This window comes from Astyanax mexicanus, chromosome 19, assembly GCF_023375975.1.
Source record: "Astyanax mexicanus isolate ESR-SI-001 chromosome 19, AstMex3_surface, whole genome shotgun sequence".
In the NCBI taxonomy this organism is placed as follows: Eukaryota; Metazoa; Chordata; class Actinopteri; order Characiformes; family Acestrorhamphidae; genus Astyanax; species Astyanax mexicanus.
The window spans coordinates 26,993,947-27,018,532 of NC_064426.1; the positions used below are offsets into that span (position 1 = coordinate 26,993,947).

Consider the following 24,586-nt stretch of genomic DNA (forward strand, 5'->3'; position numbering starts at 1 on the left):
CTTAGACCTCAAGCAATTTGGACCGTGATCCTCTCCACTCTTCCTCCAGGATCTGGTCCCTTGATTTCCAAATAAAATGCAAAATTTACTGATGGTCAGTGATGGTTTGGAGAGCCATGTCATCTGCTGGTGTTGGTCTACTGTGTTATATCAAGTCCAAAGTGTCCAACTGTAGAGTGATTTTCTAAACCAGACCACACACATTTCAATGCATGCATGTCTTTACGTGTTGTACAAAACACTAATAAACCTTCAACTGATCTATCCAGCCTGTCAGACACCATACACAAGCCATGTCCGTGTTAAATGATTACTACTGGTGGAATATGAGATGATTTTACTCAGTTCTGCAAATAAACGCGGACATTGTGTTACAGTCCCTGTCAGGGATTAGACCAGAGTTCCCCATCACAAGTCGGGCACGTGCACTGCAGAGGGTAGTGTTTTTACCCTAGCTCTGTGAGCATAGACTGTATATAAGATATGTATCCTGAGTCAGAATATATATTGATAACCTGTCAGCGCAAAACTGTAAAAAAACAGTACAATGGCTGAATTTTTTTCTTTTTTTTTTGTAAAAAAAAAATACATGTTTACATTGAAATTATTGAAGACCATTATCTATTATTATTATTGTACTCCTTTTCCTTAAGCAGCATATATTTGTAAGGTAAGTAAGAGTGTGGAGATTGCATAACTATACTATCCGAGATGCTGCGCTTGGTTGACTGATTGACTGATGAACTGATGAATTGATTGATGGATTGATGATTTATGAAGGTCACCCTCCCCCCATAACATTTCTAATGAATTGGATGCCATTTCCTGCATTCTGGTGTATTTTTAACAGGTTGTTAAACAACAAATTTTATCTACAAAAGAGGCGTAATTCAATTACTCTTTTAGAGTCAGACAGAAAAAAATATCATCTTTTAGGAAACTGATTCGAACGGCTTGAAAAAAGATTCAAACCTTTAAAAAAAACTGATTCAAACTGCTTGGAAAAGATTTTAACCTTTTAAAAAAACTGATTCAAACTGCTTGAAAAAAGATCCAAACCTTTTAGATAATTGATTCAAACTGCTTGGGAAAAAATGTGAACTTTTTAGAAAAATAATTTAAACTTCTTGAAAAAGATTCGAACCTTTTAGAAACCGATTCAAACTGCTTAAAAAATATTTTTACATTTTAGAAAACTAATTCGAACGGCTTAAAAAAGTTTTAAAACTATTCGAAAACTGATTCGAACTACTTAAAAAAGTTTAGAATATTTTAGAAAACTGATTCAAACTGCTTTAGAAAAAGTTTTGAATCTTTTGGAAAACTGATCCGAACTACTTTTTGAAAAAGTTTCGAACCTTTTAGAAAACTATTTGAACTATTATTTTAATCTACTTAAATAATTCGAACTATATGTATATAGTTCGATGCATTTGTGGATCAGCATGACAACAATACGTTTATACGTGTGATCGTAAAAGTACTTTTATTTTATAAGATGGTTTTTGTAACAGGGCAGCTTCCTGGGTTTGAGCCAATCACTGTCCGCGACCCCCTTCACGCAAATTTGCCGGGAAACGGAGATCGCGGCATGTATACGAGCAGAGAGAACAGTGGAGCGCGTGAATGTCAAAAAAGTGGCGGGAGATTCAGGCTGGGTCCGAGAGAGACAACACAGTATTGATCTGAAAAGTACGGGCTTCTATTTAACCTGCTAACCCTGTTTACTTACACGTCGGGTTGTTTAGCTACAGGTCTGCTAGTTAGTTAGCGTGCTAGCTGTGTGCAAACCGGTTTTGGTACAGTGTTAGTGTTAACACTGCTTTGCTAACTGACTTTTCTGTTTATATGGTGAAGCTAGTTGTTGCTGCTGCTGTTGTCTAGGTTGGAATTTGACTGTTCTGGCAGATCTTTTATAGTTTGGATATTAACTAGATTAGCTTAGCTATGAAGCTTAACTACGTGATGTACTCTAAAACGGTGTTGTATTGTTCTGTCTGTTTTTTAGTAGTTTTCTGCGGGTCAAGGAAACTTAGTAGTTAGTTAGCTAGCTAGCTTTAGCTCATGTTTGTTTGGCTCTAGCTAGCTTACCAACTTACCTATTTAATATATGGTTGATAACCTTGTACTTAGCTAGTTACTGTAACGTTAAAGTTGCTCCTCTGTTTGCGTCTTTCTGTTGTTTATTTTCCTGGATGTTTTACGTGCTATGTTGGGTAACAACACAACAATGGGGTGATAGATATTATTGCTTTCTCTTTGTATTAGCTAGTGACACTTCTGCTGTCTGACAAGCCACGTTAAGCACATGAACAGGGACTAAACTGCTCTTGCTTCAGCGTCTCTCTCTCTCTGGAAACACAGTTTCTTTTATAACTAATTTCATAAATTATAAATATAATTTACTCGCAGTAAAAGCTAATAATGCTGAGAATGAAAAATAGCGTAGGTTAGCTGGGTTATCAAACCGCTTTGGTAGATTTTTTTTTTTTTTTTTTTTAGAATAGACCAGTTTCCTTTGCCCAAGCCTAATTAGTACTTTTTGAAGCTATCCTCTAGATGCAAAACTTGGCAAAGTTTGGGCGCTATTAAATATTTTTTGTTTTTTAAATTTATTTCCCCCTTTTTGATTTGAGGTGTCTTCATATTTAAAAAAAATATTTCGGTTTTGGATTTCGTCTGTGTTCTTTACATCACAGAAACCACAGGACACCAAACATTGTATAAATATTAAAAGTAATTAAGGTGGTTGACAATAAAAAACACATCATATAAGTAGAGCTGGACTACATGTCGATATGTTATTGTATTGTGATAAATAGGTTTTTTTTATTGAAAATATGCCAAGGATATAGTTACTCCCTAAAGAAGCCTGACCCAACTGTACATTTTATTACAGAGAGTGTTGAAACTCCTATTAAATTGAATCATGTGCAGCAGATATTATATATAAATAACTTGACTGTTAATGAAAGAGTATTTAAATACTGTTTAGTACATTTTTTATAGAATCTGCCACAATAAATACATTGTTTTATAAGATATCTTTTAATACTGTTGTATAACATTTTCCATATTGCCTAATTCTCTCAGTACATGATTATGTACAGCAAGAGTGGTGGGTTTTATACTGTGCATATTAATATTGCAGTTATATCGTATTGACTGAAATTAAGACATGTTGTGATATAAATGTTCTCCATATCGTCCAATCCTACATATAGTTATACAAGTTATTTTTGCGTTTAAACATCCCCATATTAAAAGAAATATACGAATAAAAGTTTAATTTAGTTCAGTGACTTTGATTTAGTGTTTGAAATGATTTGTGCACTTTTACTTTTGCCCACCCACAACTGGGATATTCCACCGTCCATTAATGCATTGATCTTTGTTTAATTAGTACATTAACAGTGTTGACCCTTATATGTATGTGTGTTTACTGTAGGTGCTGAGGATGGATGGGAAAAAGCGCAATGGTGGGCCTACACTGGGTGGAGCCTCCCAGACTAAGAAAGGCCGAGTGGGTACAGATTGGGACGATGGACCTTCCCATTTTGAGGAGGAGCTTGCTTTATTTGATGAAATGGAGATGGATGCAGAGTCAGGGGAGGGACAGGCGGGTCATGATGTAATTCCAGTGGGTAAGTGGTACTGCCAGAGTTGGTCCCAAATTTGTATTGTTTCACAAAGCAGGATTTCTCAGTTATTTAATAACATGGGCCCAATCCCCTTTCTCATCTGTACCCCTACCCCTTGTTTTCGAGTGTCATCTTTCTATTTGAACTGAGTTACAAAAGGAAGTGGATGAAGTTCTCACTCTACAAAATGATTCAGCCCTGTTTGATTAAAGAAATGTACATTGCTTCATTATTAGGATATTAGGGATGCTCTGTAGACGACCCTGCAATTGGGTTCAGATTGATGAGTTATTTATTATTGTCCGTCCCTATTTTCTCTGTTATAGGAAGATAAAGTTACCTATTCACTAACTACTTATTTAAATTTTCCCAAACCACCTTAAATGCCAAAGTCCCAGTAAATGCTCCTCCACTATTGTAGGTGGAACAGGATTTTTTTTTGTTATCTTGCTTGTTATGAAGAAAAGGCCCATAATTTATTAAAAAATATAAGGTAAGATGCAATGGTTTTTATAATTTTTAACAAATATAAAGGTTTATTTGTGGGTTTCTTCAGTTCCTTTAGGTAAGAATGTACAAAACGGAAGGGTAGGACTAAGTGGTTGGGACAAGAGGTGAATTGGGATGTGCCAAAAAGTGCCAAAAATAGGACTGCCCATAGGAATGTATAACAACTCTTCTCTTATTGGACAGGCAATTCAGGTCCTGCTTTATATATATATATATATATAACCTCATCTTGTTTTGTGTTTGAGAAATGGTATTTTATGTTGGCTAATTATGTTAAACAATTTATTTTTTATTTTGCATTTTTTTCTTTTTTCTTTTTTGGCTCAGGTGACTTGTTCTCGGCTGATCTAAACCCTCGCTGGCGGCGTCCCACAGCTCCTACTATCAAACCTGACAAAGACACCCTCATCTTTCAGCAAATAGATTTGGACTATTACCTGGGTAAAGTATTCTCAACCCTAGTGAGAAAGCAGCTACCGGTTTCATGTATTTTTCTTTTATATTCTGATGTTGAAATACATCCATGCATGCATGTGTGTAGGTTCTGCAGTGGCTGGGATGCCAGGACAGGTCCAGGGGAAAGTTCCAGTGGTCCGTATGTTTGGAGTGACCGATAATGGGAACAGTGTTTGCTGTCATGTGCACGGCTTTGCGCCTTACTTTTATGTTCCTGCTCCCGCTGGTGAGTAAAAACAACCAACACTACATACGTTATCATTAATAATCATGCTTTATTATCGTATCTATACTGATTAAGATTAGAGATGACATGCTGTGTGTTTCTGGTTGCTTTGTTTTTACAATGAGAGCTAAATATGAAAATATGGGACCATAGAACGCAGATTGCCTTCCCATACTGATTAAATATGAATAATTCATGCTAATTTTCTTTCTTTTAGGTTTTACTGCTGCTCACCTGTCTGAGTTTCAGAAAGAGCTGAACTCTGCTGTGTTGAAGGACATGCGTTCCAACAAAGACAACATATCTGTCACTGTGCTGGCAGTGGACATGACCCGCAAAGAGAGTATGTTACATCTTTGTGTGATTTAAGGTTGTGTGAATGTACATGTTTAGTTTGTTATAAATTGCCTTTTTTGTTCTTATTTGAGATATGTATGGTTACCATGGAAGCCGTCCTTTGGACTTCCTGCGGATTACCATGGCAATGCCTCGTCTGGTTGCCCCGGCGAAGCGCCTGTTGGAGCAGGGCTTTAAGTTTGCGAACTTCTCCACACAGAGTTACTCTCCCTATGAGGCCAATATTGACTTTGAGATCAGGTATGTAAATATGGATGGTTTTCGCCTGAATCAGTAGATTTTAATAGATGGTGTAGGTTGTGATTTTTAAAGACACAAAAGAAATTAAACTATGCATCTGTAAATTCCTTGCTAAGAACTACATGTGGCTTGTAGTTATTTGTAAAGTGAAACCTAAGAGCTCCATCTTCGGCCAACAGTCTTTATAAACAGCTTATGCCTGCACCATTTCAATAGCAACAGAGCTTATGAATATATCTATGCTAATGGCTGTGGTGATTTTGAAATGAGGTGTGTTCAGGTAAATTCTGACGTATTGTTATCTTTGCAACGGAAAACACAGGTTTCAACTGTCAGACATTTATTGCTATCTTGGCAGTGAACTGTCAACTGGTGCATCCCCAATGCATGTACACCCCTGCTTTTTACACAAACATGGACACAGCAGTGTAAATACCCTTAGGTCATGCCTGTTGGCAGCTATGCAAACTTAAACAATAACAATAAATAAAATAGTACAAGGGGTGAAAAGGGGTTTGCCCTACGCCCCAAAATAGGACCGCCATAGTAATTTATAACATCGCAAAATTTAATCACGGGTTGGTTTTGGGCACAGGGTACAAAGCCAGATGTGGTCTGACTTTGGCGGATTGCTATTTCAAGGGCACAACTACCTGGACATGCCCAATGCTTCTTAGCAGAGGAAACTGACCTGCACATTAACGCCTATTCATTCTGTGTTTATTGTTGATGTAAAAGCTTGCATAGCTGCCAACATGTATTGGGGATGCTGCAATTTATTGGCTAACATAAATTACCGTCTCTCACATATATAAATATATATATAAAGCAGGACTTCGATTTTTAGATGCTCAGATACATCTTAAGTGCCAAATCTAATATAAAAAAAACATCATCTTGTTTTTGAGAGACGGTAATTTATGTTAGCCAATAAATTGGAGCATCCCAAATACATGTTGGCAGCTATGCAAACTTTTATATCAACAATAAACAGAATGAATGAGCGTTAACGTGCAGGTCAGTTTCCTCTTTGGAGAAGCATTGGGCATGTCCAGGTAGTTGTGCCCCTGATATAGCAAGCCGCCAAAGTCAGACCACATCTGGCTTTGTACCCTGTGCCCAAAAACCAACCCATGATTAATTTTTGTGTGTTTCAAGCTGTGGAAGCCCTAAATTAAGCTGCATGGTTGACTTTAGGTTCACTAAAACAGGGTGCTTTTATATAGCTTCTTTTGGATTTGATGGCATTCTAGTTCTAATTTAAATCATTGTGTGAAAAATCCTTTAGATAATACTTCTGCTAAGCTTAATTAAAATCACACCGAATTAATGTCATATAGAGGCATTTACCAGACCTGAGCCTATTGAAAGTTGTGTGGTACATGTGATTTTTTTTTATTTTATTTTGCTGTGTCTGTCTTGCTCCCACAACCACACTTGAGCATTTCCAGTGATAAAGTTGGTTAATTTTGCACGTATTTACAGGTTCATGGTGGACTGCGACGTGGTGGGCTGCTGCTGGATTGAGCTGCCTAAAGGAAAATACAAACTGAGAGAAGAAAGAACTACAAAAGACACAGACTCCCGCCACCCAGGAAAGGTAATGTCTCAGATTTATAAAATACTGTATTGAGTTGCGTGCAAAGGTAGAGAGGCATTACTGGCAAAGTGACACAGTTATTCCATTAAGGAGCAGTAAACTTGCTACATAGTTTAATTAAAAAAAAAGCTAGTGTTGCTAAGGATGCTTAAACATTAAAATTTAGCTCTTTAAACACAACGAATAAAGACCAAAACACTTACAGCTCTGGGTAAAAATGAGACCATTTAAAAATGTAGAGTTTCGTTGATGTAACAAATTGAAAACCTCTGGAACATAATCAAGAGGAAGATGGATGATCACAAGCCATCAAACCAAGCTGAACTGGCTTAAAGTTATCCAAAAGCAGTGTGTAAGACTGGTGGAGGAGAACATGCCAAGATGCATGAAAACTGTGATTAACAACCAGGGTTATTCCACCAAATATTGATTTTTGAACTCTTAAAACTTTCTGAATATTTTTTTTTTCCACACATTTTTGCACAGACTTTGATTTGGCTTCTTTCTGTGTTTGTCAGGTTTCTCTCTGTCAGTATGAGGTGGATGTGGGATGGAACGATTTGATCAGTCACCCAGCAGAAGGAGAATGGCAGAGAATTGCTCCTCTTAGGGTTCTGAGCTTTGATATTGAGTGTGCTGGCAGGAAAGGTAAGTGTGTCTTCACTGTGCATTTTTTAGACCTCATTTAATATTTTTGAAGGTTTTTTCCATAGATCAACATTGTAGCTTCTGTAAATATCCAGGTATTGTTGTGTGTTGTAGGTGTGTTTCCAGAGGCAGAGGTGGACCCGGTGATTCAGATTGCCTCCATGGTGCAGCGTCAAGGAGAGAAGGAGCCCTTTATACGCACTGTTTTCACTTTGCAGAGCTGTGCTAGCATAGTGGGCTCTCAAATCCTTTGCTTTACACAAGAGAAGCAACTACTACAGGTATGCAGAGGTCCTTCAGACTATAATGAGCTCTTCAGATCACATAAACATGCACATACATACTTCTATCTCCTACTCTTTCCTCTATGAACCATCACTTTATGATCTAATGAGTGATGAGCTGATGAATTGTATGTTTTTTTTTTTTTTTTCTTCTCAGAGCTGGGCAGAGTTTGTGAGGACAGTGGATCCTGATATCATCACAGGCTACAATATTCAGAACTTTGACCTGCCATACTTGCTCAACAGAGCTGCTGCTCTAAAGGTTTGTACAGTATATTACCCACATGTTTTATTTCATGTTTGCTCTAATACAGTGGTTCCCAATTGTGCCTGTTTTAGTGTTCTAACACACTATTTTTAACTCAGGATGGGGCTTGTTAATTGGCTGATTAGCTGGATCCAGTTTGTTGTAACGCTAGGAACATTGTTTACCTCGTGCGATGGAAGGATGGATGGATAGATGGATGGATGGATGGATAAAGAGTGTTTCCCAAACCCTTACGTAGCTAAAGTACTATGTGAACTAGCTTGCAAATTAACGACCCATTAAGCCGACTGACTCATGTTATACCCTCATCACAAATGGTTGTCTGTAGCTTGTAGTCTAATTGGGCCTTTCGCACGGTAGAGCTGCTGGCATCAACATCTTATATGTGCAAATATCAACCCTCTAGAGCAGGGATATTTAATTAGAATTCAGTACGGCCCAGTTAGGGAAATTTCGCCAGGTCAAGGTCCGGACCATTGCCATTTTTAACTTGTGTTAAGATTCAGTGCCGTATCCTGTTTACTGAAGAAGCCTAGTAGCTGTAAACACCCTCAATAATTTAAATTCAAGTTAATTTTGTTTCAAAATGCTATATTTATTCTGTTTGGTTTTATTTATATTAAATAAATACATTTATATTAGGCCTGCCTGTCATCAAAATATATATATCAAAATATGGAGAATTGTCAAAATATCAGATTTTATTTAATATGATTACTGTAGCAGACTTTATTATGTTGTGGGAAAAACTAATGGGGGAGTTGTCAATGTTTTTTGTCCCCTGGGGGTTGCCTTAGATTTGAGGCAGGGTTGTTTTGGGAGTAGAAAGAGTGCGCGTCTGTGAGCACGGAAGTTGTGGTTTATTTTTATTTACATATGAGAGAGAGCGTTTGGTGATATTACAGCACACGTGATTGGTCTAAGTTTACAACGTCTGGGTCCAGACCCGGACCGCGGTCCGCCTATTAGTGACCCCTGTGATGAGGAGCTAATAGAGAAACATTTGCTCATGGTCTTAGCAAGACTGTTGTCTCCAAGACCATGTATTCTGTAACCTGGCTGTGACTGCGCAATACATGCGCATATAAAATTCCCAACAGGCTGGGAATTACAGGATAACAAAATAGATTTCTATGCCATTGGGAATTGCTTATCCCTATAAACACCAAGCCTTTTTAAATCCCATCTAAGTGTTTGTCGTAAAGGGTTCTCTGTAAGAAACTTGAAAATTGAATGGGAAGAGGTGTCTCCAAACGTTTGACTTTTACCAGTGTTTCACGTTAGTCTATGTACATCTGTTTGTTATTTGAATTTCAGAATATGTATAATGATATTGATTCCAACATATTTTTACATATTTTGGGCAGAATAGTCAATTTTTTGTATTATTGGTCCATGCTTTATCACAGGGAGGAGTCAACTAACACCTTCTTTGAACTGGTTTAAGTTATGGTTTGCAAAGCTCTTTAGGAAGCATTGCACAACTGGCTTGTTCTTTTCTCACGTCATATGTTAGGTTGTCCAATATTGCTAAGATTGATTTTTTTGGGGGAAATGCACCCGCTGGATCCTTTTTACTTTTAGTGCAATTTCGTTATTTTGGACAAGTGTAAATATAGTAATCACACTCAAATGCAGAACAAAACAACAGCATCTGGACTACTGAGTGGAGATGATTCTGGTCCAGTCCCAAAGGAATTAAGGAGTGGTTTGTTTGTGATGAGAATGTGAGCTGAACTTAATCCAAGACCAGGATTGGGAACCACTGCTGTAATGTACAGCTCTGGACAAAACTTCAGCTTTGTTAGACCACTTCGGTTATTGAATAACATTTCTCCCACATTCCACGTAAAAATATCATAATTTAGAGCATTTATTTGCAGTAAATGAGAAACGGCTGAAATGACAAAGATACAGAGCTTTCAGACCTCAAATAATGCAAAGACGTTCCTAATCGTAACATTTTAAGAGAATATTTGGTGGAATAACTCTGGTTTTTATTCACAGTTTTCATGCATCTTGGCATGTTCTCCTCCACCAGTCTTACACACTGCTTTTGGATAACTTTATGCCACTCCTGGTGCAAAAAAACACGCAGTTCGGCTTGGTTTGATGGCTTGTGATCATCTATCAAATCAAATCATGATCATCTATCTTCCTATTGATTATATTCCAGAGGTTTTCAATTTGGTAAAATTAAAGAAACTCATCATTTTTCAGTGGTCTCTAATTTCTTTTTTTCAGAGCTGTATATTCCTTATTCATGTTTTCCTTCATTTCATTTATTCGTCTTCTGAATTCATTCATAAGAGTTTGTGCATTCGGACTGATTTCCCTGATATTGTGGCCTCTGCTGTGTGTGTGTTTTTCATCTTTAGGTGAATCTGTTCCCGTATCTGGGACGAGTGAGGGGCATCAAGTCTATTCTGAAGGACTCCAGCTTCCAGAGCAAACAGATGGGCCGCAGAGAAAACAAAACTGTCAACATGGAGGGAAGAGTGCAGTTTGATCTCTTGCAGGTAAAAATATTCTCTCTAAAACTTATTTTTTACAAACATACAGTATAAATGCTAGCATGCAACATATAAGGTGCAGTGTGAATAACAATACATATAAAGGGATTTGTGGAACCTGTGAAAGCTGCAGTGTGATGTGCTCTGTTCTGCAGGTTCTCCTGAGGGACTATAAACTGCGCTCCTACACTCTGAATGCAGTCAGTTTCCACTTCCTGCAGGAGCAGAAGGAAGATGTTCAACACTCCATTATTACTGACCTGCAGGTACACACGCTATCGTCCTGTCTCAACATTAAAAACAGTCAGAGCTTAGGATGCACATAAATTTAGAGGACTGGAACGTTTCTAGTTATAAAAAAAACATCTAGAAAATAAGAATCACTAAAACTGTTCTGAAAATATTTGTTAGTGTTGAGCAACTGAGCTTGAACACTTATATTTTACTAATTTACTCAGTAGTTCCTCTAAATTTTTTTTTACCCGGTGGATGGTCAACACTTTTCCGTTTTTTTTTTTTTATTATTATTTAATTCTAGTGTTTAGCATCACATATTATACTTATCAGTTTACTTAATTGGCAAAAATGTCTGTCTTGCCCACAGAAGCAGAGAAACTATTAAATATAAACTATAATAAATAATAAAAAATCTGGATAATCAAACATCTCAATATTTTCATGAATATGATGTAAATCGTAGTAATGTAAATCAAGCTGAAATATATAAGCAGTACAGGGCTATGATTGTAACTAGGGCTGCAATGATTAGTCGATATAATTTGTCGACTAATTGTTAATTTGTAACAGTAACGCTTTACACAAAGTGCTGGGGACAGAAGCAGACTACCAAAATAAACTTTAGTGGCAGCCCTAATAGTCATGATGATGTTAGCTGAAGAATTGTGGTGCTGCAGGCAAAATTCTGCATGGCAGATTGTGGCACTCCTTGTGCTGCGGGCATCACCCTTTGGAGAGATGTGGGGAGAGCGCGCCATCTACCCGCCCGGAGAGAGCAAGACCAATTGTGCTTTCTCAAGGCTCCGGTAGCTGATGGCAAGCTACATGAACAGGATTTGAATCGGCGATCTCCTGATCATAGCTAAGCCCACTGGACCACTCGGAGCCCTGAAAATGTCTTTCTAAGAAAAATGGAAACTCTGGTACATCAGTGGGTTTCATGTAAAGAACTAGACATATTCAGACATTCAAAAAGTATAGACCAATGCAAAACGCCATACAGTACCACTGTGGCTGTGTACTGGCAAAAATCTTTTGCAAAGCAAGATTGTTTCAATTTTTAGGGCCCATTTTTATTGTATTACAAAATGGCTTCATATGCATAAGTTACACAAAATTTGAGCTGAATAATCAGTAAACATTTGTATGTTTCCACCTAAGAATGGGAATGAGCAGACGAGGCGGCGTTTGGCGGTATACTGTCTGAAGGATGCCTACCTGCCCCTGCGTCTGCTGCAGAAGCTGATGTGTGTGATCAACTACATGGAGATGGCCAGAGTAACCGGTGTGCCTCTGACTTACTTGCTCTCCCGTGGACAGCAGATTAAAGTGGTGTCCCAGCTGCTGAGACAGGTGTGTTAAATCACTCACTCACTCAGTGTGAGTGCAGTTTGCTCATTCATATTCAAGTCAAGTACAAAAGGGAACTCTTAAAGTGTGTTGCAAGTGGTATCTGGATGTGTATCTGTGTGTGTGTTCAGGCTATGAAGCAGGACCTGGTCATGCCGGTGGTGAAGACTGAGGGAGGTGAAGACTACACAGGAGCCACTGTTATTGAGCCAGAGAAAGGGTAGGTATCTACTGCAGTCTTCTGTTTATTTTTCTGAATCTGTCTGTTACTGTACTGTTTGAGAATATTGCTAGTAATATGGAAAGGAACATATTATGCAAAAATTTACACTTTTTTGTGTACTTTTGTATTTCCACTTCAGTCTCGACTGACCCTATAAATATTATATTAACATTATGGCATGGGTTTGTCCACATCCCAAAACATAACAGAGGCACACAACACGAGAGTTCAAGTTTCAAACAAAGAATACTATTATTAATTCAATACAAATTATAAATTAATAAAAAATGTCTATAGTATGAATGCAGTGATAGTCGTGAATGAGTGGATGCATATTTGCATCAGTAAATGATAAATGGAGAGTGAGAGTGAGAGTGAGAGAGAGAAATCAAGGATCCTGGGGGAGAAATAAAAAGAAACCTGCCTACATAAAGAAAGAATGTGCCCAACTGAGAGAGACAAAACCTCCACCTTATATGCCATACCCCTATATAGGTGCACTCAAAACTCTAATTAGAACAATCAGGCCCTGCTCTGCCTGTGCACTCGCAGACTAGTACCCAAAGAGGGCCATGGAGTCGTCACAATTATAAGCGAAAAAAAAAAAAAAAAAAAAAAAAAAAAACATTTATCCATTGTCTGTAAATCAGTTGAAAGAGTTTGATGCCATGTGCTTCTATGAGCCATCGGGATGGTCCCTTGTTGTGACGTCACAATAAGGAAACCTGCATAGAACCATCCTGGCCCCACCCCTCACCCTGCAACCTCCACCAGAGCCCCACCCACTAAATCAGGTGGAAAAAATGCCATTTTGGTAATTTTGGTTAGGAACCTCAGGCAGTACACAGCAGTATTAGCCAGCAGACTTCGTCTGATGGAGGGATCTGTACCTACTGTCCGTGGCAAGTCCGCAGATGAGGGACTAATGTGTGGTAAACGCATACATGTAAAGTATACATGGGGCTTAGCCAGCAACAGCATATTTGCATAAAAGTTGCAGAGCCCTTAAATGGCTCATACAGAAAGGGTCTTTATCTCCCCTCAAACATATAATTTTATATATATATAATATAAATTATAAAACCACTAATATAAATATGATTGCATTTTATATTTCTTACATTCATTCTTTTATTTGCATTTAAAATTACACTATAAAAACTTGCGTCTTAAGGAGAACAAGTACAGTTAATCCCAGTTAAGCTCTTGTGACATCACAATAAGGAAACCTGCATAGAACCACTCTGGCACCACCCCTCACCTGTCAACCTCCACCAGAGCCCCACCCACTAAATCAGGTGTGAGTAATGCCGTTTTGGTCTTTTTGGTTAAAAACCTCAGGCAGTACACAGCAGGATTAGTAAGCAGACTTTGTCTGATGGAGGGATCTGGACCTGCTGTTCGTGGTAAATCAGCAGATGAGGGAATAATCTGTAGTAAACGCTCAGCGTATACATGGGACCTTAAATGTCTTGTTCTGAACGGGGCTGAAATTGAAATTCTGAAACTGGCATGAATAGAGATGACTTAATCTATTTATGCAAGAGTGATTTTGTGCAAAGAATGCTGATGAACATCTTTTTTATAGCCCATAGGCCTACTTTAACTTGTAAAAAAAAAAAGTATGAAATTTCCACTTTAATAAATGATATTAATTATAACTCATTTGATGTTAATATGTGTGTTACAGGTATTACAGCATTCCTATAGCTACTCTGGATTTCTCCTCCCTGTACCCTTCGATTATGATGGCACATAACCTGTGTTACACTACCCTGCTTCAGAAAGGCCAAGCAGACAAGCTGGGGTGAGTATATAATCAAATCCAAACTTAACAAAGTCATAATTTCAAATAGGGCTGGATGAAATGGCCAAAATTCATATCATAATGTATTTCATAACATCTGTTGATACATTGTAATTCCAATATCTATATAAACATTATAAAAGGCACAGTAAAAACTGCTAAGAACCACACAAGGCATATCTGTACATTAGAGCTGGGCGAAATGGCCCAAAAAATAAATCTTCGATTTTTTTATTTTTTTTTAATCCGATTTTCTATTTAAAATCGATTTTTTTTCTCCTACTAAAAATCAAATTAAAGATGATAAAGAAATGGTTAAAAACTAGTTTTTATTTATTTAGTTTTCACTTAAATGTCCCATTTGTGGTTAAAGTGCAACCAGAAACAAGCAAAAAAATAACAATTGTAAACTGTGAGAACATCTAGTAACTTTTCGAAAGCTTTCTCCAACATAGTTTAGGTACTGACACAATGCACCCTCATACTTAAAAAATAAATAAATAAACCCACCCTCAAAAAACAAATAGAAAGAAATAAAATGGTGGCCTTTTTGATAAAAAATTACAATTTAATATGCTATTAAGTAAATACTTTCCCCCATTGAGCTTAATTTGCAAAAGCTTTTAAATAACTGCCAGTGTTCTATAAAATTAAATGATCTTTTCTCATGAATCTGCATACAGAACCTGGTACACGGTTGGAAGATGTGTCAGGGACAGTTGCTTGTTTTAATTTAGATGGGGAGCTAGTGCTGCTGCTGCGTTCCCACTCCGCTTCTGTTTAGGGTGTAGAGATAAATTGGTCGTGCTGCTTCGTTTAGAAGCAATCGGTTTAAACACACCTTACAGCGAGGACCTGTTTGATTAAGTACGACGCTGCAAAACCGAACCAACTAACGGATCTACTTGCTCCGTTTTGGGCACAAGATCCGCCGTCGTGTGTGCGCGCGCGTTTGTGGGGTGCGCGAGCTGCGCGCGAGAGAGGGGCGGAGGATTGCGCGCGCGGGAGGGAGGTAGAGAGGGACGGGGGTGCGCGCGGGAGAGAGGGGAGGGGCTAAGCTCACTCTGAAGTACGGGAGCCGGCAGGGGAGCTTCTGTGGTGAAAATTAAAACTCGGAAAATCGATTTTCATAAAAACACATCGTCCTTAACTGTAAATTGGAATTAATCTTTAAAATCGATTAATCGCCCAGCTCTACTGTACATTCATACTGACTGTATGAATCTGAATTTCTTTTTTTAATTATATAACTGTAATTGAAAAATGTTTCTATTAGGATAAATATTGATAAACATTGAATTATTGTCCAGCACTAATCTCATGTTGTGACATGATGCTCTATCGCGTTTGGTGTTTAGTATGTTTGGTAATTGTTTATTGATGAGTATTTGCATGTGTGCAGTCTTTCTGCAGAAGACTTCATTAGGACCCCTACAGGAGATCTGTTTGTGAAAAGCTCAGTGAGGAAGGGCCTTCTGCCTGAAATCCTGGAGAACCTGCTGAGTGCCAGGAAGAGGTGAGACACTGTGATTAATCTGATTAATCTGATTACATTTTTTAATCGATTGACACCAATAGAAAAAACTCAAAGGTCCCAACGAGTGGGTTGGGTAATTGGCCTTCCTAACTGGAGAGAAAATGGCATATACAATATATTAGAAATATATAAGTCCCCAGCTCTAAGAATAATTAAATTAAATGGTCACCTGTACTGTATTGTGCATTTTTAGGGCGAAGGCTGAGCTGAAGAAGGAGACGGACCCTTTTAAGAAGCAGGTGCTGGACGGCAGGCAGCTCGCTCTGAAGATCAGCGCAAACTCTGTGTACGGTTTCACTGGGGCACAAGTGGGCAAACTACCCTGCCTGGAGATCTCACAGGTTAGCTCCGGTCCTTACACCTCATCAGAAATGAGTAGACTTGTTGTTTGAATATCTTAATTTTTAAATGAATAATATTTGAATATCACAAAAAAAGAAAAAATATTTGGGAATAAAAATATATGATCTCTTACAAACTATAAATATACTCAGCTTTAGAAAAGCCAAGTGGCTGATGTTTGCTTACACAGGTGATCTTTATATAATTTTGTTGACTCAATTAATCTTCGTTAAAGGCATCATTTATAAAACATAGGAAGGAAGAATAAGAGAAGATGAAGGGGAAGGAAAGAGAGTTTTGTTTTCATCTGTTATTCCTGTGCTGTTATACTGGATATTGTTTAGGCTTTTTCTCTCATTGGATTTATCCCGTTTATCTGCCTGTTTTTCTTTATAATAAAACTGCATTTTAAATATTATTTAAAGACTAGCTTTACTTTTTGAGATTAATATAGTTGCATAATAAAACAGAAAAAAAGTTATTTTAGATTCTAAAATGTACAGGGTAGTTAGAGTAGAGCTTTTTATTAGAGAACATTTTGTAGGACTTTGTAAAAGCATTTAGAATTCAGCCATTTCACTGTCTTAAAAAAATAATTTCCAAGCGAAACAACTACCAACGTTGCCAGATCAGACTGATCGAGTAAATTCAGCCCAATGGCAAACCACAAGGATCTATAAAGAAATGAAAAAAGAATAAAGAAGTCTCCAAAAATCATAAAATTTCATCTCGGGATCTACTGGTAGTTCTTTCCACAGAGAAAAACAGCACAGATTTGTGAAAGAAGGATAACCCCTCTTTCAGAGTTATTGCAATATGCTGCTTAATTTTTTTAATGGCTTGTAAAAGTGAGCTGTTTTGCAATCACTAGCCTACAGGATGTGTGACTCACTAACTGTAAATGGGTGTGTATGTGATGTGTCTGTAGAGTGTGACTGGTTTTGGAAGGCAGATGATTGAGCAGACTAAACAGCTTGTGGAATCCAAATACACCATCGCTAACGGCTATAAGGCTGATGCTAAGGTAAGACACACCCACAGACGGTCTCTAGTTTAGATGACGCCCATAAACCCTACTGTGGATGATGAGAGATCTGTAAAAGCAGATTTTGCTGTTCTCCTCTCCATAGAAAGAAATTCTAGGTATGCAATATGTCCAGTTTTGAGTGCCCACCTTCTAAAGTAGAAAAACAACAGCAAACATCAATTATTTACTCAGAAAAGAGACAAATGGAATTGCGCAATCGATCCACAAAAAAAAGTTCTTCCCATCCCCAGATGAGCCCAGAATTCTGGGTACAAAATAATTTATTCAGCACAAGTGATAAAAACTGGGTTATGAGGTTAAAAAAGAGCAGTAACTATAGGCCTTTTAAATATATTAATACTGTAGCTTGTAGGGTCATTTTAATGCACACTTAACTGAATTTATTTGATAACTGGGCAAAGAAGGGAATTGTGGCTGATTGTGATACTATAATATTAATAGTGCCTCTAATGGCTTCAATAATAATATTTTAAATTGATATTAAACTTCTTACTTGTGCAATAGAGCTTTTGAGAAATATATTGTTTGATTGCTTAAACTTTTTTGGTCCATTTATAGTGTATATGGAACTATTTAAAATATTTAGTTTTGAAAAGGAAGCCTTCACCAACACTATGATCTCAGTCATTCCCGTCTTTGGTCAGTCAAACCCTCACAGCAATGCTCCCAAACCTAAGTGAAATCCTTCCCTAGACAATAGAGACAGGTATTTCAACAAAAACAGGATATACTCTTTTAAATACCCATTAATGAGCAGCTGTTCCAATACCGTAATCAGTATATTGTATTCTCTATATTTTTGTATTTTTTATTTTTATATTTTCTGAAATAGAGGAGCAGATGGCGTGTATAAATTTGATTGTGTTACAATATGAAACAAATCGTTTCTGAAGAACCAGAATTTTATTAAGTCTAGTATATGATCAGATTGTTTTAAATGTGTCTTAGGTGGTTTACGGAGACACGGACTCTGTTATGGTGAAACTGGGTGTGGACACGGTGCAGGAGGCCATGACTGTGGGGAGAGAGGCAGCTGAATGGGTGTCTTCCCACTTTGTTCCACCAATCAAGCTGGAGTTTGAGAAGGTAGTGATGGCAGCAGGAATTTAATGGTAAAAGAATTCACAAATAATACTCACTTCCTGAGTGTGTATTACCTTTTACTCTCTTTTAGGTGTACCACCCATACCTGCTGATCAATAAGAAGAGGTATGCTGGACTGTACTTCTCCTCCAGTGCGGAGCATCATGATAAGATGGACTGCAAGGGCATTGAAACCGTCAGACGAGACAACTGCCCCCTAGTGGCCAACCTCATTAACACATGCCTTCAAAAGATCCTCATAGACAGGTACACGCCCACTTGTGGCAGGGAGCTCATAATTCAGGAGTTTTCCAGTGACGCACACAGACTGTTCACTACAGTTAGATTGCATAATTGTGTGTGTGTGTGTTTACTTGTGTTTTGTAGAGACCCTGATGGAGCTGTGGCTCATGCAAAAGAGGTGATCTCAGACCTCCTATGTAACCGGATTGACATCAGTCAGCTTGTGATCACTAAGGAGCTGACGCGCACAGCGCAGGAGTACGCAGGCAGACAGGCTCATGTCGAACTCGCTGAGAGGTGTGTGTGTGTGTGTGTTTGTGTGTGTGTGTGTGTGTGTGTGTGTGTGTTTTTTTCCCCAGTATTGTTGAGCTTGTTATTCTGTTTTTATTTAAACAGTATCTCGTCAAAAAAACAATTACCAAAATCACCTTTCAAGACCAACAATGCCGCTGATATAATGATTTATATAATAGCATTGCAATGAACTGTTAATTATAAGACCAATTCAGACATATGATAAGGAATATATACCTTTTTAAATAGCCCACATAAATAGAACATATAAAAGATGAAAAAAGATGTATTTTTGCACCAGGAGTGGCATAAAGTTATCCAAAAGCAGTGTGTAAGACTGGTGAAGGAGAACGTGTCAAGATGCATAAAAACTGTAAATAAAAACAAGGGTTATTCCACCAAATATTGATTTCTGAACTAAAATATTATAACTATAAACTTGTTTTCTTTGCATTATTTCAGGTCATTTCATTTTTTGTTATTTCAGCCATTTCTCATTTTCTGCAAATAAATGCTTTAAATGACAATATTTTATTTGAGAGAAATGTTGTCAGTAGATTATAGAATAAAAAATAATGTTAATTTTACTCACACATATACCTATCAATAGCAAAACCAGAGAAACTGATTTAAAAACTGAAGTGATATCTATTATAATTTTTAAAATTAGCAGAAAAAAAAGTTGTTTTGTGGTGATAGCAATATAAGCAATATTTGTTTCTATTTTTTGCTGTTTAATGTTGATTTGTGTAATTGTTAGTTTGTTTGCAGCTTATATGAGTACACAAAATATTCTGCTCTTTAACTTTGTTTTTTTTTTTTTTGGTTGTTTTTTTGTTACATCGTTAATATTGTTATTTTATACAAAACCCAAGACTTGTAAATAGACACAATAAATTCCAGATTTAATTGTTTTTAATGCTAACTTTTTTATTGCATTAGTAAAGTGTTTTTAGTGCTTTGTGTCATTGGCAAAAATATTGTGGTATTATTTTAGGGCAATATCACCCCTTCCCAAACCCCAAAATGCACATATGAAATGAGACCATGCACAGAGAAGAAATTCACTAACTTGGTTATTAGATATTTAATACAATGAAAGGTCTGACGTGTGGGTTTTTGTTTAGGATGCGCAAGAGAGATGCAGGCAGCGCCCCTAATCTTGGAGATCGAGTTCCGTACGTTATCATCAAAGCAGCTAAAGGAGTAGCAGCATACATGAAGTCTGAGGTTGGTAGTGTGTTTCTATACGAGTCTGTATTTAAGATTCAAAGGCACAATGCAACGTAGTAGAACAGACATTTTTAAATGAGAAGAATAAATAAATAAATAGATTCAACATAATATCATTAATATACAGTTTTGCTCTTTTTTTGTTTGTTTGTTTGTTTAGGACCCCATTTATGTGCTGGAAAACAACATCCCCATTGACACTCAGTACTACCTGGAGCAGCAGCTGTCTAAACCCTTAATGCGAATCTTTGAGCCCATATTGGGAGAGTCTAAGGCTGAGAGCGTTTTGCTCAGTGAGTAAAATATGTGTGTGTGTTGTATCTCTGTTTTTGCTGCTTTTCACTGTTTGAAAATATCAGGCATATCTGGCAGTTATGTGTCACATTTTTATGATTAATGGAGCAGTAGAAATGCTCTGAATTAACTTGTATGGAATCTTTTACATTGACTTTCACTGAAAGTTAACCTTCTGTAGAAGTGGATATGTTGCAGTTGCACGATTTTAGCATGACCACAACATATATACCAGGTATCTAACAAAATATTACAAAATGAATAAGCTGAATTTCCGTTCAAGTATAAGGTAATCATCTACATTACATTACATATGTAATGTAGATGGCAGACGTATTTGTCCAAAGCGAATTAAAATAGTGAAGTAAAAAAAGTAATAGAAGTTAAAGGTAAAAAGGGCCTAAAGGAGGTCAAAGGGAAATAATAGGATAAAGGAGTGAAGCAGGGGAAGAAGGAAAGGAGGTGAGAAGAAGTTAGTTTGAAGAGCTCTGTCTTCAGGAGTTTATTAAAGATAGTGAGAGATTCTCCTGATCTGGTAGTGGAAGGTAGTTAGTTAGAGGTGTTAGAAGAGTAAGTGCTCTTTGAAGAGCTCTGTCTTCAGGAGTTTAATAAAGATAGTGAGAGATTCTCCTGATCTGGTAGTGGAAGGTAGTTTGTTCCACCATTGGGGAACTCTGTATGAGAACAGTCTGGATTGCTTTGTGTGAATGTTTGTTTGGCAAAGCGAGGCGACGTTCATTGGAGGAGCGCAGCTGCCGGGAAGTAGCATCCATCATATCAAACGTCTAACCTCAATAACACTTTTGTAAAGGATTTTTTCACACCAATACCCCTTGGTCCAATTAAAATGGATTCTGGTTCTTTTGCACTGGTGCGGTTCATTTCAGCAGGTGTGGAAATCATAACCATAATCATACTCATACTCTAATCATGATGAGATTTGGTCTCAATCTGAACCAATTATTAAATATACTAATCAGGTTTGAGCTAAACCGCTGTTGAGGTGCAGTTTAACCTGATTTATTAGCCAGATAATTACTACAGCTGCTTCATGCTACACTGTTTTCACGCTGAAGGCCGTATGTACAGTGTTCACTGCTCACGGTCACACAACTCTGTATTGATGCAGACATATTATTGAAAACACTGTTTGAAAGCGCAACAGAAATATTTTCAGCTTTCAATGTTAAAGCAGTCTCATACTGCACAATATATGTGCTGTTCTGCGCTGAACGCAGAACCTTCTTGCTGTATTTACTTTCTTGCACCAAAGCCACACAGTTTTGACCAATCAGAGCAGACAGCTTGCTAGCGTGGTTGGTTTGTATGCATTTTGGTCCATTTCGTTTTTTTACACGTGTGAAAACAAATCAAAGTCTCCAATCAAGTAAATAAACTCACTTGATTCAGACCTGTTGATTCTGTAGCAGTAGCTTTTAACAAACCCTCACTAATTGAATTACAGTAGTAAAGATTGCTAAAATAAGTCTTATATATGTGTAACTGTGGTTTGGATATCTGTCTGTTTCAGAGGGAGATCACACACGCTGTAAGACTGTTCTGACCTCCAGGGTGGGTGGTCTCATGGCGTTTGCCCAGAAACGCAGCACCTGCATTGGCTGCAGAGCTGTTCTCAAAACGGATGGTATGTTCCTGAGGGGATCTGAAGGATGTGGATTGTGCAAATTTTAAAAGATGAAAGTCTATCAGACTGTTTCCATTTTAATCAAATTTGTCTTTTTGTAGCTGCTGTTTGCGATTTCTGCAAGAAGAAGGAGTCGGAGCTCTATCAGAAAGAGGTATGTATATGTCAAGTGTAGTTGTAGTAGTTACTAACTGTAAACTACTAGCCATCAAGAAGCACGAAATGTATTTGAGATTAGTGTAATGCACGAAACAGGTAATTCTTAATGCATACGTATTTTTAGATTGCTCATCTCTCAGCTTTGGAGGAGAAGTTTTCTCGGCTTTGGACTCAGTGCCAACGTTGCCAAGGATCGCTGCATGAAGATGTGCTGTGTACCAGGTATGATTACATGTTTTAATGCTTAGTGGTGACATAATGCGTATTGGGGTGTTTACAGAAATACATAAGAAGCCATGTAAGGGACACAGTTAACAGGTGGAAGGAGGTGCTGTGGTCAAATGAGACTAAAATGTAACTTTTTAGCACTGTTTGGGATTGAAAAATAACACTGCTCGTTACCCTGAACACCATTCCCACTGTGAAACGTGGTGGCAGCATCATGCTGTGGGGATTTTTTTTTTAGGAAAGCTAGTCAGGGTTGGTGTACTTTTGCAAGCCACTGAACCTCTTGTCATATTGTATAATGAATACATATGTTTATCTCTCTGTGTAGCCGAGACTGCCCCATCTTCTACATGAGGAAGAAGGTTCAGAAAGACCTTGACGACCAGGGAAAGCTTGTGTCCCGTTTCGGCTGGTGAGAGAAGACCAGGCCCTTGAATTCTCAGCTTTCCTTCTTTTGTAAAAAAAAAAAAAAAATAAATACTAAAATCTTACTTTCTACACATAAATAAAATGTTTTTGTACAAAACTTGGTTTGTGTTTCTCTTGAGTTTTTAATAAATGTGTCCTGATCCATTTCAGTTTATCAAGATCAGGCTGGTTCAGGCATATTTTAATGTATTGAAATTGGTAAGCCCAATTCAGTGCCATTTCTATCACAATGCTACGAAATAGTCATTTAACATCTGTAGTCAGATATTGGTGCAACTACACACATGCAGGTACATACATACACACATGCGAGCGTGCACTCAAAATAAGTGATTGAGTGATTTGCAGCATTTTTAAGGAATTGGGAGCCTTGGATTGGTTGTAAAATGCACACTATAAAATAATCATGTAAATAAAAAAAATTGACTAGGCTTCCAAACTAAATAAATCAGTTCAGCACATCATCAAAACAAAATATTTGCCCCTATGCCCCTATTTCTAGCACTGTAAAACTGTTGGGAGCATTGGCTAAAAGTGCAGTATTTTGGAATGCTGGGGGTAAACGGACGTGGGGTATTCAACCAAAGTTATAACTCGTGATCATGTTTCACTACAACCCAAGTCCATTTCACACCAGATTTCTCCTTTAATTTTAATCGTTCTGCTGTGTCCTCTTTTGGCCAGCAGTGGCATTAGGGTTACAAGGCTCACACTCCACCTTTCCTCCTCCTCTGATAGCACTGCAGATCACTGTTATATAAATTACAATGTGTTTTTGTGTGTAACTCAAGTTATATGAAATAAAACATTCAGCACCATTTCTCATGCTTGGTATTATTTACTATCTTTTCATAAACTGATGTGTTTCTAGCTGAAAGTCAAGATGCCCGCTGTAAAGGGCTATAAAAGTAGCATTAGCTGAGCCTTGTTTTTGTTAAGTATTGACTGACTGCCTTTCTCTGTGTATATTTCACTCACACGTGACAATAAAATGGCTCTACTAATGGCTAGCAAGCTACATGTTAACAGTGTAGCATTGCTGAAGTAAATTCATGATTAGAATGGCACAGCCAGTATTGCTTTTTGTCTACTGAGATTTTAAAAATGTATTCAATAAATGTTATTCAATTGTGGTACTTTTGTTAAAGGCTATTTACTGGCATTTTATGAAATTTACAAATACATGTAAAATGTGTAATTGATCAATTATGATGAAAAGGGACAAATGCATTTTTGGTGTAGTTTACTTCTAGTCAAAAAGTTACATTTTAGTGACTTTCTAAAATTGTAAGCCAGATGTGACTGGAATAGCACTGCCTAAAGTAAATTCATGATAAGAATAGCACTGCTGAGATAAATGGACTTTTGTTTTGTTGCTTTGTCTGCTAAGATGTAAAAAAAAAATGAAATAGTACTGTTAATGGTTTCTTATGAAAATGAACACATTTAAATTGGCACTGGCCAATTTTGATGAAATGGGGGAAATTAATTTTTTTACTTATAGTCAAAAAGTTTAATTTCAGTTAACTCCTACACAAAATTGTTAAACTTGCTAGCTAAATGTGACCAGATAAGAATAAGAATAGCACTGCTGAGGTAAATGTAGGTTTGTTTCGTTAGTTCGTCTGCTGGGATGTTTTAAAAAAACATATTAATAACTATTTTTAAAGTGTGGTACTGTTACTAATCAC

The 24,586-nt window shown here is 37.4% G+C and overlaps 1 protein-coding gene across 1 annotated transcript; it reads left to right on the forward strand.

The window, feature by feature from the left end:
• Positions 1–1,531: 1,531 nt before the first annotated feature.
• pold1 (polymerase (DNA directed), delta 1, catalytic subunit) lies at positions 1,532–23,715 on the forward strand. Its single transcript, XM_007256284.4, has 27 exons — positions 1,532–1,692; positions 3,449–3,644; positions 4,479–4,592; positions 4,693–4,833; positions 5,051–5,176; positions 5,262–5,430; positions 6,916–7,030; positions 7,549–7,678; positions 7,793–7,959; positions 8,120–8,224; positions 10,609–10,749; positions 10,899–11,009; positions 12,142–12,333; positions 12,462–12,550; positions 14,244–14,360; positions 15,763–15,876; positions 16,091–16,238; positions 17,168–17,263; positions 18,236–18,373; positions 18,462–18,637; positions 18,758–18,910; positions 20,035–20,137; positions 20,301–20,433; positions 21,966–22,079; positions 22,181–22,233; positions 22,363–22,460; positions 22,795–23,715. The coding sequence occupies exons 2-27, from the start codon at positions 3,458–3,460 to the stop codon at positions 22,880–22,882; spliced, it is 3,318 nt and encodes a 1,105-aa protein (XP_007256346.2). The 5' UTR covers positions 1,532–1,692; positions 3,449–3,457; the 3' UTR covers positions 22,883–23,715.
• The last annotated feature ends 871 nt before the right edge of the window (positions 23,716–24,586 follow it).